This window comes from Bos taurus, chromosome 1, assembly GCF_002263795.3.
Source record: "Bos taurus isolate L1 Dominette 01449 registration number 42190680 breed Hereford chromosome 1, ARS-UCD2.0, whole genome shotgun sequence".
Lineage (NCBI taxonomy): Eukaryota > Metazoa > Chordata > Mammalia > Artiodactyla > Bovidae > Bos > Bos taurus.
This window is the reverse complement of record NC_037328.1, coordinates 6,508,067-6,524,758: the sequence shown is the minus strand read 5'-3', so window position 1 is coordinate 6,524,758 and position 16,692 is coordinate 6,508,067. Positions and strand designations below refer to the sequence as shown.

Genomic DNA, 16,692 nt, shown 5'->3' with positions numbered 1-16,692 from the left:
ATCAAAATCATGCACTGAACAATGACGAAGGACTAGGATGAAGAAATATTTCTCTTAGAAATTCCTAGAGGGAAAACAAAAATTGATTAGGAAAAAGTTCACTGAGTTTTGCTGAAAGATGAAAAAGATTGAAAATGAGTAGAGGACATAAAAAAGCAATTATTGTTTTTTAACATGGTTTGTCCAGGGCTATCAACTGTTTAAGCCACAGCTGTGTTTCAAATTCAGTATCAAAGGTATTTAGAATATACGATCTACTGAATGGTATAAAATCCTTTAAAAAATTGTGTGGAACAGAATGGTTAAATGTACAGTTATTTCAGAAAATAAAACCTAAACAGAATCACCAGAGTAGCACAAAGATTTCATGCCTCCAGTGTTTGTGTAGCTAATCTTTCCTTTTCATAGTTATTTCTAGAATTCTCTTGTTAACTAATTTTTTAAAAATAAATTTTATACAATTTTCAAAGTATTTGTCTTTATTCTTGAAGACTCCATGATCTTATTTAATCCAGTGTTTTTTATTTGCTAAAACAGTTCCTGGCTGACTTTTTTTCTATTTTGCTTATTATTTGCAAATATTCCAGGGGTCAAGTATCCATACACCATTTTCCTCTTCCTGTTAAATTGCTTTAGCTATGGCTTTGTGGCAATATAATGCATGGAAAATGGGTAAATAACCATTGTATGTTGCTTTAAATACTGATAAAATTAAGTTAGTATAAAACTTAGTGATCTTACTATTTTTTAAACGTACCTTTATAAATAATTAGAAGATATTCATTTACAGAGTGGCTTTTATGAGGGAGCATGTGACAAAATAGAACATCAGGCAAAACTAAATGAATAGTTTGACGTTCATGATCTCTGTCTACCTCTAGAGCACTCAGGTCAACCTGAGACTGACCTAGATCTGTTGGAAGTTCAGTGATTCTCTAACTTACCTTGCAATCACAAAAAGCACACAACTGACTCCTAAGCAGGCTAAGAGGACATACATCCAAATGTCAGGAGACAGGGGGTTGAGGAAGGAGAAGACCCCTGGATTAGTGCCATTGGGCTTCCGGTAGAGAATGCTGATGCCTAGGGTCATGAAGGGTTTGGAGAAGTCGATGACTTTTTCCCGCACGTAGGTGATGGTAAGAGGAGCCACCGCCAAGTCAGCCTTCTGCAAAAGCAAGTTTGAAATTGTCCCTTTAGCTGTCTAGCTTCCGAGAGAATGTCTAGACTTTTCCTGGTTCTCCTGATTCCTATTCTCAACTCCAAAAACTTCTCACACGTAAAGCTTCTATGATGATTGACTCTGACATTAAAACAGTTGACTTACACAGTTATGTTTATGAAATAGTATTTGTTACCAAAGAGAAACCAGAAGGTGTGAAACACACAAACACACACACACACACACACACACGTATATATGTATGGCAGGTGATATTTAGTTACTAAGTCATGTCTGATTCTTTCAACCCCATGGACTGTAGCCCACCAAGCTCCTCTGTCCACAGGATTCCCCAAGCAAGAATACTGGAGTGGGTTGTCATTTCCTTCTCCAATATATATGTGTTGTTGCTCAGTCACTAAGTCATGTCCAACTCTTTGCGGCCCCATGGACGCAGCTCACCAGGCTTCCCTGTCCTTCACTATCTCTCAGCCTTGGCTCAAACTCAAAAACATATGTGTTAAACTCAAATATATATGTGTTCCACACACACACATTCTGAAACTAAATGGAGGGGGAAAAACTGCAGAAAAATATCTTTAAAAAAGGACGTGTGAGAAAAATAAGAAATGAGCAACTTGGTCATAAAATTAGTTGATGAGATTTTGCTTCAAGCTGCAAACTTCAGAACTCCTTATCTAATCTAAGAATCACTCACGTTTATTCTTCAGTATGAAGGATGAGCCCATAAGTTTTTATCCTCAATTTTTATCCCTGTTGCCTCCTAAGTAAGGAAACTACATTTATAGGTTGCTTTCTCCCACTTTTTAGGCCATTTTTATGATTCAAAAAAATAAAATATGTCTTCTGACTCTGACTCAAACATCTTTCTCTTTTCATTTACTTCTCATTATGCATTTTTTTAGACATTTAAGACCACAGTGTAGGAGATATATTTTTGCTTACATGATCTATAAGTTCCTTGACCATTCCATTCCACTCTCCTTTGTCATTCTGAGCTCCATATTTGCCATCAGCAACGAGTTTAACATCATAAATGAAACCCAGGATGTTTGACAATTCCTTCAATAGATCCAGGCAATATCCTTCAAATCTGTCATTTCCATACAGGGGCTTATCAGATTTCCTGTACATCACATAGGGTTCTTCCTATATGAAACAAATCACACGTGAAACCCTGCTATAATGAAAGGCAGAATTTACTTACATGAGCTCCAACAACAGCCAGAAGATATAAAATATTTGAAAACGGATTTTAATATTTGAGAATACTAAAGAAAGTCACTTCCCTTTCTGCCTTTACTAAGCTCATCTTTTGTACATCCTCTATAAATATAGAACACTTCATATGTTACTTTCTCTCCCTCTTCTCTCTTTGAGAGTTTTTTCCCCTCCACTGCTGAGGGCAGAACTGTGAGTAAACAGTGTGATAGAAACAGGATCACGTTTAAACTTTAGGTCTAGCCAAGAAGGCAGTGGAGGATCTGATGTCTGGCTGTCTGGTTTCCAGCTATGCCTACACCTAAGCTTCCAGGGCTAGACCCGCCTACCCTCCTGGCTTTTATCTATGAGCTTCACCTACTTACAAAAAGAAATCTAAATCAGCACATATATTCTCTTGTTTTTCAAATTTCCTGTCTACTAAGTACTCTAAATATTTTAATTTTCTCATTTTTCAGCTAAATTGCATCTCAGTTTCACTCTTCCCTTATTATCTACATATTTTTCCTGGCTCCCTTCAGGATATCTTATTCAAAGACCGCTTTGATGTCCCCTTTCATCATCAGTTACGTTTTCTTATTTGAAGTCACCTCAGAGATCCCATTTGGTAAATTCTTTGCTTATATGATAAATCCCCTGTCCTATGAGGACATTTCCTTACAACTACATATCTCTAGCCTTATTAATTCTCATTTGACTAAGTAAAATTTTACTTTATTTTATAAAATCAAAATAGTTACTACATTACTGATCCGTCCTGTATGTTTAGGCTTATCCTCAAACAAAGTGATAGAAGTAGAAAACTCTATATTTCCATGAGAAAGTTGCAGAGAAACTAGTCACCAGAAAAAAACATTTTTGTTTTGGATGAATGATTCTCGGAAACTGTTTCAGAAATAAATTTCACATGAGGACTGTCCAAAAGGTATGATTTTAGAGGCGGCCACTCCTATTTATTTCTTGGATTGCGTGTGTGCTGAGTGGCTGAGTTGCTTTAGTTGTGTCTGACTCTTTGAGACCCCAAAGACTGTCCCCCACCAGGCTCCTCTGTCCATGGGGTGCTCCAGACAAGAATACTGGAGTGGGTTGCTATGTCTTCTTCCAGGGGATCTTCCTCACCCGGCGACTGAACCCACAACTCTTATGTTCTTGCATTGGCAGGTGGGTTCCTTACCAGTAGTGCCACCTGGGAAGCACAATTCGTGGATTAGGGAGGAGCAAAAAGGGAGGAAGAACAGTCTGTGAGTGAACAGTGGCTGGATGGGGCATGATAGGATTGAAACAGAGAGCAGGTTTTTAAAAAGCAGTTAGGAAAGGACTTCCCTGGTGGCTCAGATGGAAAAGTGTCTCCATACAATGCAGGAGACCCAGGTTCGATCCCTGGGTTGGGAAGATCCTCTGAAGAAGGCAATGGCAACCCATTCCAGTACTCTTACCTGGAAAATCCCATGGATGGACGAGTGTGGTAGGCTACAGTGCATGGGGTCGCAAAAGTCAGACATGACTGAGCGACTTCACTTTCACCTTTCTTTCAAAAAAGGAGTACAGTTAATAAAGGAGCAGTACAGAAGAATGAGCATGCCAAGGAGATTTTGGACGCACACAGCAGTGAGCATCAGCTGGAAGACAGACCTCAGTTCCCTGACCAGGAGTCCTAATTGCTAGACCACAGAGTCCAGCAACTAGGGCCTAAATCCCCAGTCCTTGCTTATGTTGACAAGAAAGAATTCTGATGAGGAGGTGGCAGGTAAAGAGAAAAGTAAAATGTTTATTGGAAAAGCAGAGTGCAAGCGGAAAGACATACAGGTGAGCTCTGCAAGAGAGGTGTGCCTTTGGGAAGTTTTTATCCTTTATAAAGGGATAGTTTTTCTGAGTCTTTGTCTTCCCACAGGCCAGATGTGTTCTCCACCCCCACCTGCTCCCCAGCTAATTTGTCTCAGGACCTTCTCCTAGGTGCGCCTGGAAAAGATGGATTTCCATGCAAAGGCATCTGGGAGGAGAGAAGCAAGACTTATTATGGCCTGGCATCCCCTGAATTTTGATCCCCAAGGAGCCTCTATGCACAGGTGTACTGTCTCCCTTGCCCCAAGGAGAGGGGCTATGTGATCTCTTGATCCTTTATTCAGGCAAGGTTTAGTCCCTCTCTGTTCCTGCATGATTGCTCTCCTAATGTGTCCACAAGAGACAAAGCCTGGGTATTTATCCCTGCTTCTGTTGTTACTTCCATTTCAGAGAGCAAACTAGGAGGCTGTATGTAAATGCCTAACCTGGAGTCCACTGACCTGTCTCAGGCAATGCAAACAGGAGGCCAGTTTTAAGGGTCAGGCCTGAAGCCCATTTTTCCTGCCCCATGAAATATAAGCAGGGGTGCACGCATGGATGCTAATTTGCTTCAGTTGTGTCTGACTCTGTGGGATCCTGTGGACTGTAGCCCTCCAGGCTCCTCTGTCCATGGGATTCTCCAGGCAAGAATATTAGAGTGGGTTGACATGCTCTTCTCCAGGGGATCTTCCTGAACCCAAGTCTCTTACATCTCCTGCACTGGAAGACAGATTCCTTACCATGAGTGCCACCTGGGAAGTCCTATAAACAGGAGGCTGGTTATAAATGTCTAACCTGGAGCCCATCTGTCTCCTGCCTCAAAAGCAACCAACAGGGATGGTGGTAAGAGTAATAGTGGGATGTCGACCCTCTGTGCTAAATTGCTTCAGTCGCATCTGACTCTTTGCGACCCTATGGACTGTAGCCTACCAGGCTCCTCTGTCCATGGGCTTCTCCAGGCAAGAATACTTGAGTGGGTTGCCATTTCCTCCTCTAGGGGATCTTCCTGACTCAGGGCTCGAACTCAAATCTCTTATGTCTCCTGCATTAGCAGGCAGATTCTTTACCACTAGTGTCAACCGGGAAGATCCGCTAAGGCTAAAGCTAAGGCAGGAAGGGAGGAAAGAGTGGTCCATGTGTGCAATGCAGGTAGAGTATGGAAGCAGGATCAGTGACCGGAGAGATGCTGTGGCTGTGAAGGACAGAGGTTCTGACAATACCATTGGGAAGCAGGGGAAGACCTTTCCTTGCATCTCTTACTCCATCCACCTCCCTGGTCTTTTACCAGAATCTCCCCTTGGTTGAAACCAACCAGCAGCCAGAGAGCAAGGGTAATCATCTGGGTAGGACTATAGAGTGGAGCAGAACATCGCTGAGCATGGACTGGAGACTAGAGAGCTTCAGAACAACATTGAAAGTGGATAATTCAGTCCACTACAGATATATGTAAATATATGCTTTTAGTGCCCCAATTAAAACAGACTTTTACAGACAGAGGTGTTGGCATGAAAAAGATAGCTGAGGAACCCTTCAAGGTCTAGAGTAGGAGTTTCGATCAGATGCCCTGGATTCCACAGACTCAACTTACCAGAATGGTGGTGACGATGAGTGTTCGGTTGGCAAGAGAATCGGTGATATTATTGGACCTGTCTTTGTTGCCATCCGTCATGTTAAGCCCACTGTTGGAGTTCCAAATCCCAATCTACACAGAACACATCACATCAGAGGCTGCTGGACTGTCAGTGACGGCGCTTATGCTAAAGAGAGCTCCCTTCTACACCAGGAATGGGCACAAAAGCTCGTAGTCTGGGAAGAGGACACCAGGGCACCATTACAGGGGAAGCTGCTACATGTGGGAAAATGAAACAATGGAAGAACAACTGCGTATGTGGAACAGAAAATCTGTGCTATGTAGAGTGCAGGTACGGGAGGTCTTTTTAATTTATTAAGTTCAATGTTCTTTTCTAAATTAAGAATTAGTAAACGAGTATCAGATTTTCTTCCAATACGTATTTGTTGAACACTGACTTATAAACCAGGGATTCTTCTAGGCACTGGAGGACATAGCAATGAACAAAAGAGACAAAGACTTCTGCTCTGGTGGAGCTTACATTAGACTGATACAGATCTTATGTTGCCGAAGTATTACCATCAATGCCTTTAAAACTTATGAGAAATGAGACGGAGGAGGCAGGATGGACAGTGAAGAAGCTGGGCATCTAAAGGGGAAAGATAAATGGAACAAAAAGTGTGGATGGGCAGGAGACCACGTTCTAGGTCCATCATCGAGGAACTAGCGCTGGGTAAGGGCGTCTCCCGTGGGCGCTGGTAGAGCTCTGTTCGTAGCTCCCTTGTACCTCTGTTAACGGACCTTCTTCTGTTCTTATCATCTATTTTTCTGTCTTCTTTGTTCACTTGACCATGAATGCCTTTAGTGAAGGTATTACTTCTATTGCTTATTGATCTTTCTGTCACAGAAGCAACCATTGTGATTGGCAGTCAGTGAAGCCTCTTGTTCTTTTAAGAAATGGTAACCCCAATTTCCACCCGTGGCCACCTCACTCTTGGGTTATTAGAGTCTGTAGAAGTAGATTGATTTGTTCTGCCTCTAGGGGCAATCTAGGAGCAGGGCCTTAGGGAACTGGCTGTTTGTCTGAAGTCTTTTGGAAGCATTTGCTGACAGCCTAGTGAGGTGGAATGCAAACCTGATTGCTGGGTGGCCTTGGACAAGATGCTAACCTTTCTGAGCTCTGGATCTCTACCTATAAAATAATTTATAAGGATGTGGAGACCATCAGATGAGTAAATGTCTGTGAAAGTACTAGTATATGTTAAGAGCTGCATGAATGTTAACAATAAAGGAATGTTCACAATAAAGGACATAAAAATGGTCGCTCCAGTAATTTCTTTAAGCTTGCCCTGTTATGAAAGAACTTGGAATCATTAGTAAAATCCCTTTTCTTTGAAATTTATAAGCTGACAAAGGAGCTATGAAAAACAGGGACAGTTTAGGAACACCAATACTTGGATGCAGTCTGCAATGGACAGGGTAGACCCAAGCTTGATCTCTAAATATACTCTTCCATTGGGAGGACATTGGGCTGGCTGGACAGTGTATGAGCTTTTCAGATGGACTCTTGTCCAGATTCTAACTTTGCAATTTACCAGCAGTGTGATCATGGGGAAGTTAATTTCCCTACCAGTAAAATGGAGACAATAGAACTTTTCTGATGATTAAATAAAATTTCACCTGTAGAAATGTTAGGCTTCTTTCCTTTTCTATTTGCTTACTTTGATTTACTGCCCAAATGCAGCAGCTGAAAATTCATTTAGCTCAACAAATTTTCTTTTTAGAAATATAAATTCTTTGAGGTAGTTTCAAGGATTATTACAGATTTGTTCATCAGTGTGAACTATTTGAATTTTACTGTCTTCTTTTTATACTTAATAAGGGATAGTTAGATAGTGAAATAAGGAGACAGGTCTAGGTAAATGGGGTTTGGGGGTAGTTTTTGCATTTGAAAGTATTTTGATCCTGTCTGCAGAGAGAGTACTAGAGGTATGATTAAGCTGTAGGATAACACCTTTAATGACCATTCAGTCTTTCCAGGATCAAGTGTAATATCCATCACTTAGAATGCATGAAACACATGCCTGCTGGTCAAAGAACCTTTGCTTTTCTTTGTCTGGCTTTGAACTCAAGAAAAAGGGAAATTTTTTTTCTTCCCTCTCTTCTAAACTCCACTCCTCTTCTCACTTTTTTGGGGCAGGGACCCTTGCTTCCAGGAAATATATCTCAGACTAACTACAGTAGGGAGTCTATGAATTTTTAGCCAAAACTATGTTTTAGGTTGTAAACAGTTGAATTCTAACTCTATGAAGACTGTGTTTCAATTGGGCCCTTGCTGTCTTTAATTAAACCTTGACTTAGGCACTAGGGAGAGGGGAACCTAATTTTTAATTAAATATTGAAAGCTGGAGGGAAAAAACTGCATTTTAGCCAATTTGTTAAGTAGTGAAGTGTGTTCTCAGTAACTCTTATTTCTATTAAAGTCAAGTGTTTAAAAGACTTACACTAATATTTGAAATGGCATGGCTGATTGGCCTTGCAACATCACTCTCTTTTAAAATACAAACTTGAAATTGTAGACAAATACATCCCACAGCTTAACATCTGGCTTTGTTTCTTTTACCAGCCTCACTAAAAAGTGTGGAAGGTATGATATCATTGCTGCTGCATTTGTAACCTAATGAGTCCCAAAGTACCAATCAGTGTAGACTTTCCTCCATAAAATAAGAAAAAGAAGAAGAATTTTTCCTACTGTTGGTGTAACAGAAGTGTCCTCAAATCTAGACTAAAAGAATATCAAGAAAAAGTAAAGATCAAGCGATTCATGGGAAGTGGAGAGTTTACATATGAGGTTTGAATGACCTCAGCCTTGTATTTTCAAACTTTTTAATCAGCAAAGCAAGTAGAGTGTCTATGTTTGCATACAGGGTTATGTGTGTCTTTTAAACCAAAGTTGTCAACTGGCTTTACCTTTTATTTAACTGAAGTAAAATAACACATTAACAAATGTTTCTTTCTGAAAAAGCAAGCTCCCATGATTCATCCGTGCTGGGAGGTAGTTGTTCGGTCACTAAGCTCTGGTGGGAGGGCTTCAGTTAACCAGGTGCCTGGATATTTAGCATTTCAGTCCTGTCCTCCGACTTTGGAGGATTGCCTCGAAGAAGCAGAACCTTAGTTTTCAAACTGTACAGCAAAAGTGGTCAGCAGTAATTTACCAGTGAGAAGCAGTGGAAGGTGGATCAATTACTTGTGGGGAGGAACACTCAAAAACTAAATAGTCTGGTCCTGTCTTCTCTCACTTTGTAAACTGGCATGAGGGAGCAGTCATTTATCATCTAGGACAACAAAGGAAAGCACTTGAAAATGAGGACTTAAATGCAATTAAGCAAGCCCTTTTAAAAAAAGGTAGTGTGACAAAGGGAATGCTCAGGAAGTGACTAAGATCCATCTCTCAAACCTGGTGTGTGATTCATGTAAACTCAAAATCCAAAATTGCTGAGTGACATAAAGTATCTAGGGGAAAGAGGTGACTCTGTTTCCTGTATGATGAGTTTTATAAACATATATTTTAGTGATGAGCTTTGTAAAGACCGCCATATCCTTTTCTTGGAAAGAACTTCAGGCAGACTGTTCTCGACTGAAAAACGTAGGCGTGTAGAGAAGAGCTTTTGGAATTAGAATGCAATGGGGTGAATCCTTCTGCTGTAAGGTAGAATCTTGTAGGGAGAGGACAGTGTGTTGGTTGGGTCTCAACAGGTCTCCTGTGCTAGCACTCAGATTACTGCAAATTGTTGATGAGCAGTCATAACACAAAACAGCACACCACAGTATATACAGCTTGCAGCGTGGCAACAATGGGTCAGCAGAAGGAAGAGGCACACAGGCATGGAGGAAAGCCAAGAAGTGCATCCTTGGGAAGTGGGGGCGATTATTGCAGTTTAGTGACAAATAAAGGACATTCCCCTCCCCTGAGAATGATTTCAGGACTTGGATTTCATTCCCAAGGATATTTGGTTTGAATTAATTCAACATTGCAGAAAATGCCTGGAGTCTCAAGCTGGATTAGTGTAATAAGCTTTTTTCTGGGTACCAGTTAGGTTCATCTGTGTATTAGCATAGAGGAGATGGGATTGTCCTCCTTGTGCCTTTGGTAGCCAGATTCATCAAAACTTAAAACAAGGTTATTAAACCTGTGCTTATTTAAACTTAAAAGCAGGACATTTTGGAGCTCATCTGAGTATGCTCCAAAACGGAGGAGACAAGGCTTCTGACTACAGGGAGAAACTGTTTACACTTCCTGTGACTTAACTCATAATTCAAAAGATGAAAGTGAACCTGACAAAACTGTCCAAGTTGAACAACCTGGAGTAATTTAAGGTCCATATGTCAATCAGCAGGTGGTTCAGCAAGTGGTTCGAGGGAGATAGATTGAAAGACAATGTTTGCATATCACTGGGACGTTTTCCTGATCAGAATGTTTGTAATGTCTAACTTTTGCATCTATAATAAATCTGTGCACATTCATTGACAACATAATACTGTACAATAAGCTGTGAAGTAGTAGGTGCTATGATTTATAAGACAATCTCATTTCCTTTGCAAAATCTCTAATGTTTTTGTCCTCTGGAAACTGTGGTTCTAAAGCAAATTATGAAACAATATGTACTGACAAGGTTTTGTTTGTCTGCATAAAATGAAGATGGTGTGTAATAAAAGGGAATTTCTGAAAATGGTTCATATATTTTGTGGTGGTGACATTGAAGGAGATGTCCCGGCCCCTCGGAGCCTTAGCCTGTCTGACTAGTCTGATGAATCAAATCTATTGTATTTTTTCCCCCTTAGGGAAAAAAAAATATTTAGAGCCAAGAAAGAATATAAATGGACCAGTGTTTGCTTCTGTTGCAGCTACCTGCTTTTAGTCCTAACAGGGACTGGTCCTACCCGGGAGAAACAAAAATAATCTAGAGGGAAATATTTAATCCATCATTATTTAATCCACCTCAAGTCTGTTTCAATTGCCAGGCAATGTTGTTGAGAGACAACATATTCAGTCACCCGTGTTCTCCCTTTAAGTGGAATTTCGCCTCTAAACTGCAATTGGAGAGCTACTGGTCTGACAAAACTGGAAGGATGCAGGCTTTTCCTTTGGTATTTTCCACCCCACTCCCAGATTTCCTGCAGGTTTTCTCCATGTACAAACCTTCTTCCACACTTTATATAAGTGTTTAGACACTTCGCCAGCAGCCTTGGTTTTCAGAGGGGAAAAATAAAAATAGCACTTAATTAAAATGGAGCATGGAAGCCAAAAGGCATCATGGCACGTGAGTGCTAACAGATTCACACCCCCCCACCCATTGTTTGGAATCTTGAATGTTCATTCAACAGAAAGCCTGAGAATAGGTACAGGAAAGACATGGACCAAGTACTTGAATCCTACAGAAGTTACTTCTCCTTGGTGGTGGAAACTGATTTTCACTTTTGCTTTTGCATGCCAAAAAAAAAAAAAAGGCAAAATTCTTTCAAATATGCACACCTATGCTGCAGAGCTTAAGGTCTTCATCATTCCTGTCAAAGTCATTTATAACCAGATTCAAACAACACACACACACACACACACACACACACATTATTCCTTAGTGAGAAGAAAGTGTGCTTATTATTCTTTGACTAGATGCTTCTTGGCATTAGAAACTTGAGTGAAAGTGAGAAAATAGGCTTTTTTTTTTTTTAACAGTTTTCCTTATGGACCCCGCACGAGGCTGACATGAAAAGATTGGGCATTTCCTCCCTTGCCGACTGAGAGCGATAGGATGGCTCACTGCCTTAAGGCTCAGTCAGCTTTCTCAGGAACTGAGCCCAAGTCACCTGAAGAAAGAAAAGTTATTGCAAACAATGAAGAGTTGAGAAACAAATTGAGAAAACACTTTCATCTAATTCGATTTTGCCTTTGTTAGAAAAACACCACTAGAATGTGCACAATATTGCCGTGTATGCATAGCTGGGAGAGCATAACAGTAGCTCCATCTATTTCATCACAAGCCTGAGCCAAAAAGATGTTTCCTTAACAGACTTTCTTCCTCCTGCTGTTCGGTCTGTCAGTGCAGTGGAGAGGGAGGCAGAGAAGCATGTACAGATAAGCAGACATTTTCTTTTAAAAAGAGCTCTTATTGCCTTTTAGTCTGCAACAAGTATGATTTTCTTCCCTTTTGTTCCCTGCAGCCCAACGTCCACATTCCATTACAGAAGTTAGGTGGGTGCCTTGTGCTCTGTCAGAGTGCGTCAAACTAACAGAAGAGGGAATCAGAGTGAAGAAATGAGAGAGAGAGAGGCAGAGAGGAAGTGAGAGGGGCAAAGAGAGACGGACAGAGGAAGAGGCAGAGACACATATGGAGAGAGAGACAGAGGAAGAGAAGAGATGAAGAAAGAGGGCATTTTTGCAAGGGGAAACTTGCGTGACTAATATGGATTCTCAAAGTTGTGGACTCATTATTTTCCTCAAGCTCTTCAACACTAGAGACTACCTTTCACATTCAGCCTGATTCATCTTTCTTTGTTTTAAATAAGCTATTTGGCAGTGGGGCAAATGTGTCTCAGTGGCTTCCCTGGTGGCTCAAATGGTAGAGTGTCCCTACAGTGCAGGAGACCTGGGTTCAATCCCTGGGTTGGGAAGATCCCCTGGAGGAGGAAATGGCAACACACTCCAGTATTCTTGCCTAGAGAACTCCATGCAAGGAGGAGCCTGACGGGCTACAGTCCATGGGATCCCAAAGAGTCAGACATGACTGAGTGACTTCCTTTTTTTATTTTTCCAAATGTGTCTCAGTTAACAAAAGCAACAAAACAGAAATGGAAACCTTATCTCATTTAAAAAATCACCCCCAAAGTAAAACATTGTTCCCAGAGATGTTCTTTTACATTAAGCATAACTTTTTGTCCACTAAAAGTGAAAAAAAACAAACAACAAAGAAAAACAACACTGGATTATAGAGTTTAGGTGTTCAGACAATTGTTTGGCCGGAGGCGGGGAGGGTTTCAAGATCTTTTATCCTTAAGGTTCTAAAAGTTAACGTCTTCACTACAGGTGTTAATTATCCCAATATATAGTGAATTCACGAAATATATTGTGAATACTAAATTGATGTAATAAAGAGAAGGCAAATTCTTTTATTATTATTATTTCTTAAAATATTTGTATTATTATTATTTTATCTTTTAGCTATGCTGTATGGCATGTGCGATCTTAGTTCCTTGACCAGGGATTGAACCCTTGTCCCTGCACTGTGAGTGCAGAGTCAACCACTGAACCACTAGAGAAGTCCCTTATTATTATTATTATTATTAATCAGTTAAATAGCTTACATTTGCATTGCCCTGAATAGTAACTTGAAACACTGAGAGGTTGAGAATTACAACTATAATAATCCTAAAATCAAACTCAACATTAAAATACATTGTTAAAGCATATTTCCTCATAAAATAAAGGATGTAAAGTTAGTTTGCTTCAGTAAGCCTTTTACATTCTGCTTCATTCTGTCCTCTGTCACCCATCTCAAAATGGAGTACAATTAAAATTCACTTTTGACCCTTGGGTGTCATTCCAAAGATAAATCATTGACAGCTTCTGATTTTCCAAGTCTGAGCTCAATTTCTTAGAACCTGTGGAATAAGGGGCTAATGATCCCCACCCCTAGGGCTGTATGTATGCTTGTAAATATGCCAAGCACTATGTAGCCATTAGCATTGCTGTTGATAACACACACAATTTAAGAGTCTAGTACATCAACATCAATTTGCAGATCAGAGAGAGTGAGCTAGAAAACTGGACATAAATGAATAGGCTGGGAAAATAGCTTCATCATTCCTGTACTTGTTGTGCAAGTAAAATGCACAAGAGGTGTTCTTTTGTAATTTCCAAATTTATCATCAAGGAGGTTACCTTTTCAGTTCCTTCCTCTTTGAGACTAATAATGTCCAGATCAAAATCCTTCCTCAAGCCATCGGTTTTATTGAAGGTGATACGCCCAGTCAAGCCATCCCACTGAGCCTATGGACAAAAGGAACATGGCGTTACTGTTTAACACTTATAATCCTTAACACTGTCAAGGTTGCAATACCTCAGGTTCATCACAGTATCCAATTGCTCAGTTTCATCATGGTGTTATAAACCATTGTGTTAGTTCAGTAACTTGATAGCAGAATACTTCAGTATTTTATGAGCACTCATTTATTTCTTCAGTTCTAACATTTTCATACTTTGGATGGGAGGGTATAGAAAGATTGACTGTAAAATGGTCTTCCCATGGACTAAATAATATCTGGGAAATCACAATATTTGTTTTTCCAAGGTCAATCCAAATCCATTTCAAGGGACTGCCCAGGTGAAGTAATGCCCCTTTTTGTTCTTTGAGAAAAGGATGTAATTCATTGACCAAGGGTTTTTTTGTGTTTGTTTTTTTTTTTTAGCAAACAAAAGCTGGGGAAGTTGGTTACCACTAGACCTGCCTTACAAGATATACTAAAAGGAGTTCTTTAAGTGGAGAAAAAAGAATACTAAATAACATAAAAACACAAAAAAGATGGATGCTAGCTGAATCTATGTGGTAATCAGTTCATTATACATGTAAATCAAACCACTACGCTCTTCATCTTAGACTTATACAGTGATTGTTTAGTCGCTAAGTCATGTCTGACTCTTTTGTGATCTCTTGGACTGCAGCCCACCAGGCTTCTTTGTCCATGAGATTTCCAAGGCAAGAATACTGGAGTAGGTTGCCATTTTCTTCTCCAGGGGATCTTTCTGACCTAGGGATAGAACCCGTGTCTCCTGTGTTGGTGGGTGGAATTTTTACCACTAATCCACCTGGAAAGCCCAGATCTATACAGTGAAGTATGCTAATTATTTCTCAGAAAACTGGGGGAAAAAGGTATATGAGAGAGGTACACAGCAAGAAAGCAGCCATCTGCAAGCCAGAAAGAGAGCTGTCATCTAGAACCCAACCCTTCTGCCTCCCTGATCTTAGACTTCCAGCATCCGAACTGTGAGAAATAAATGTTTGCTATTTAAAGAAAAATCCTTCATTTAATTGCATATGCAATTTTTTGTTTGTTTGTTTATATAAGGTAACAATGGCAGATTCCAGAGACTGGGACATGGGCATCTTTTGGGAGAGCCACTTTTCAGGCGGCCGCATATATCAACATCATTTGAGGAATTAAAAATCACAGTAGTTTAGGACTTGCCTGGTAGTCCAGTGGTTAGGAATCTGCCTTCCAATGCAGGAGATACAGGTTCTGTCCCTGGTCAGGGACCTAAGATCCCACATGCCATGGTGCAGCTAAGCCTGCATGCTACAGTTACTAAATACCCTTGACCTAGGGCCTGAGTTCCGCAACTAGAGAAAGCCACGCGCTGCAATGAAGACCCAGTGCAGCCAAATAAAATACAATAAAACAGATAAAACACAGTAGTCTGCTCTTCAGAGAACTCACAATGGAGATTTTAGGTTGTTTCATGATATAAAATATGGTGGCCCCAGAGGTTGTGAGCTTCAATCATTAGGTTATTCATGATAACCTTGCCTAATTTGAGTTGACTTACAAATGAGGATAAAGGAGAATTCAGTCCTTTGTATGCACTTAGCTATTTTCCCTCTCCCAACTTAACCAAATTCATTAGATATATGTAGACGTGAAAAAGATCCTGAGACTATACCATACCCAAAGAGTTCATGCCATGTGTGTCTGTTGAATATATTTCCCCTTTTGACCAAGAGGCAGAAGCAATGCAGTGGAAAGAGTACGGGTTTATCACAGAGCTGGTTTTAAATCTCTGAAGTATGACTTCAAGCAAGTTACTTAACCTAAACCTGGGTTATCTCAGGCTTCAGTGTTTATCCAAACAGGATTTTTGAGAGATTTAAATGGACCTGCCTCTTGAGAAACCTATATGAAGGTGAGGAAGCAACAGTTAGAACTGGACATGGAACAACAGACTGGTTCCAAATAGGAAAAGGAGTCCGTCAAGGCTGTATATTGTCACCTTGCTTATTTAACTTCTATGCAGAGTACATCATGAGAAACGCTGGGCTGGAAGAAGCTTAAGCTGGAATCAAGATTGCTGGGAGAAATATCAATAACCTCAGATATGTAGATGACACCACCCTTATGGCAGAAAGTGAAGAGGAACTCAAAAGCCTCTTGATAAAAGTGAAAGAGGAGACTGAAAAAGTTGGCTTAAAGCTCAACATTCAGAAAACTAAGATCATGGCATCTGGTCCCATCACTTCATGGGAAATAGATGGGGAAACAGTGGAAACAGTAGCAGACTTTATTTTTTGGGCTCCAAAATCACTGCAGATGGTGATGGCAGCCATGAAATTAAAAGATGCTTACTTCTTGGAAGGAAGGTTATAACCAACCTAGATACCATATTCAAAAGCAGAGATATTACTATGCCAACAAAGGTCTGTCTAGTCAAGGCTATGGTTTTTCCAGTGGTCATGTATGGATGAGAGAGTTGGATTGTGAAGAAAGCTGAGTGCCGAAGAATTGATGCTTTTAAACTGTGGTGTTGGAGAAGACTCTTGAGAGTCCCTTGGACTGCAAGGATATCAGTCCTGGGTGTTCACTGGAAGGACTAATGTTGAAGCTGAAACTCCAATACTTTGGCCACCTGCTGAGAAGAGCTGACTCACTGGAAAAGACCCTGATGCTGGGAGGGATTGGGGGCAGGAGGAGAAAGGGATGACAAAAGATGAGATGGCCGGATGGCATCACCAACTCGATGGACTTGAGTTTGGGTGAACTCTGGGAGTTGGTGATGGACAGGGAGGCCTGGCATGCTGCAATTCATGGGGTCGCAAAGAGTCGGACACGACTGAGCGACTGAACTGAACTG

At 40.5% G+C, this 16,692-nt stretch overlaps 1 protein-coding gene across 12 annotated transcripts in view; it reads right to left on the bottom strand.

Moving 5' to 3' along the window:
* Window positions 1-16,692, bottom strand: part of GRIK1 (glutamate ionotropic receptor kainate type subunit 1) — a 466,650-nt gene that overhangs the window by 53,041 nt on the left and 396,917 nt on the right. For 6 of the 12 annotated variants that reach the window (XM_059885294.1, XM_059885300.1, XM_024990213.2 and 3 more), the window contains 5 exons: window positions 13,732-13,839; window positions 10,996-11,040; window positions 5,814-5,927; window positions 2,129-2,332; window positions 945-1,168 (listed from right to left, as the gene is read on the bottom strand). In XM_059885294.1, the coding sequence (XP_059741277.1) occupies window positions 945-1,168; window positions 2,129-2,332; window positions 5,814-5,927; window positions 10,996-11,040; window positions 13,732-13,839 (695 nt within the window). 12 annotated transcript variants of the gene reach the window in all.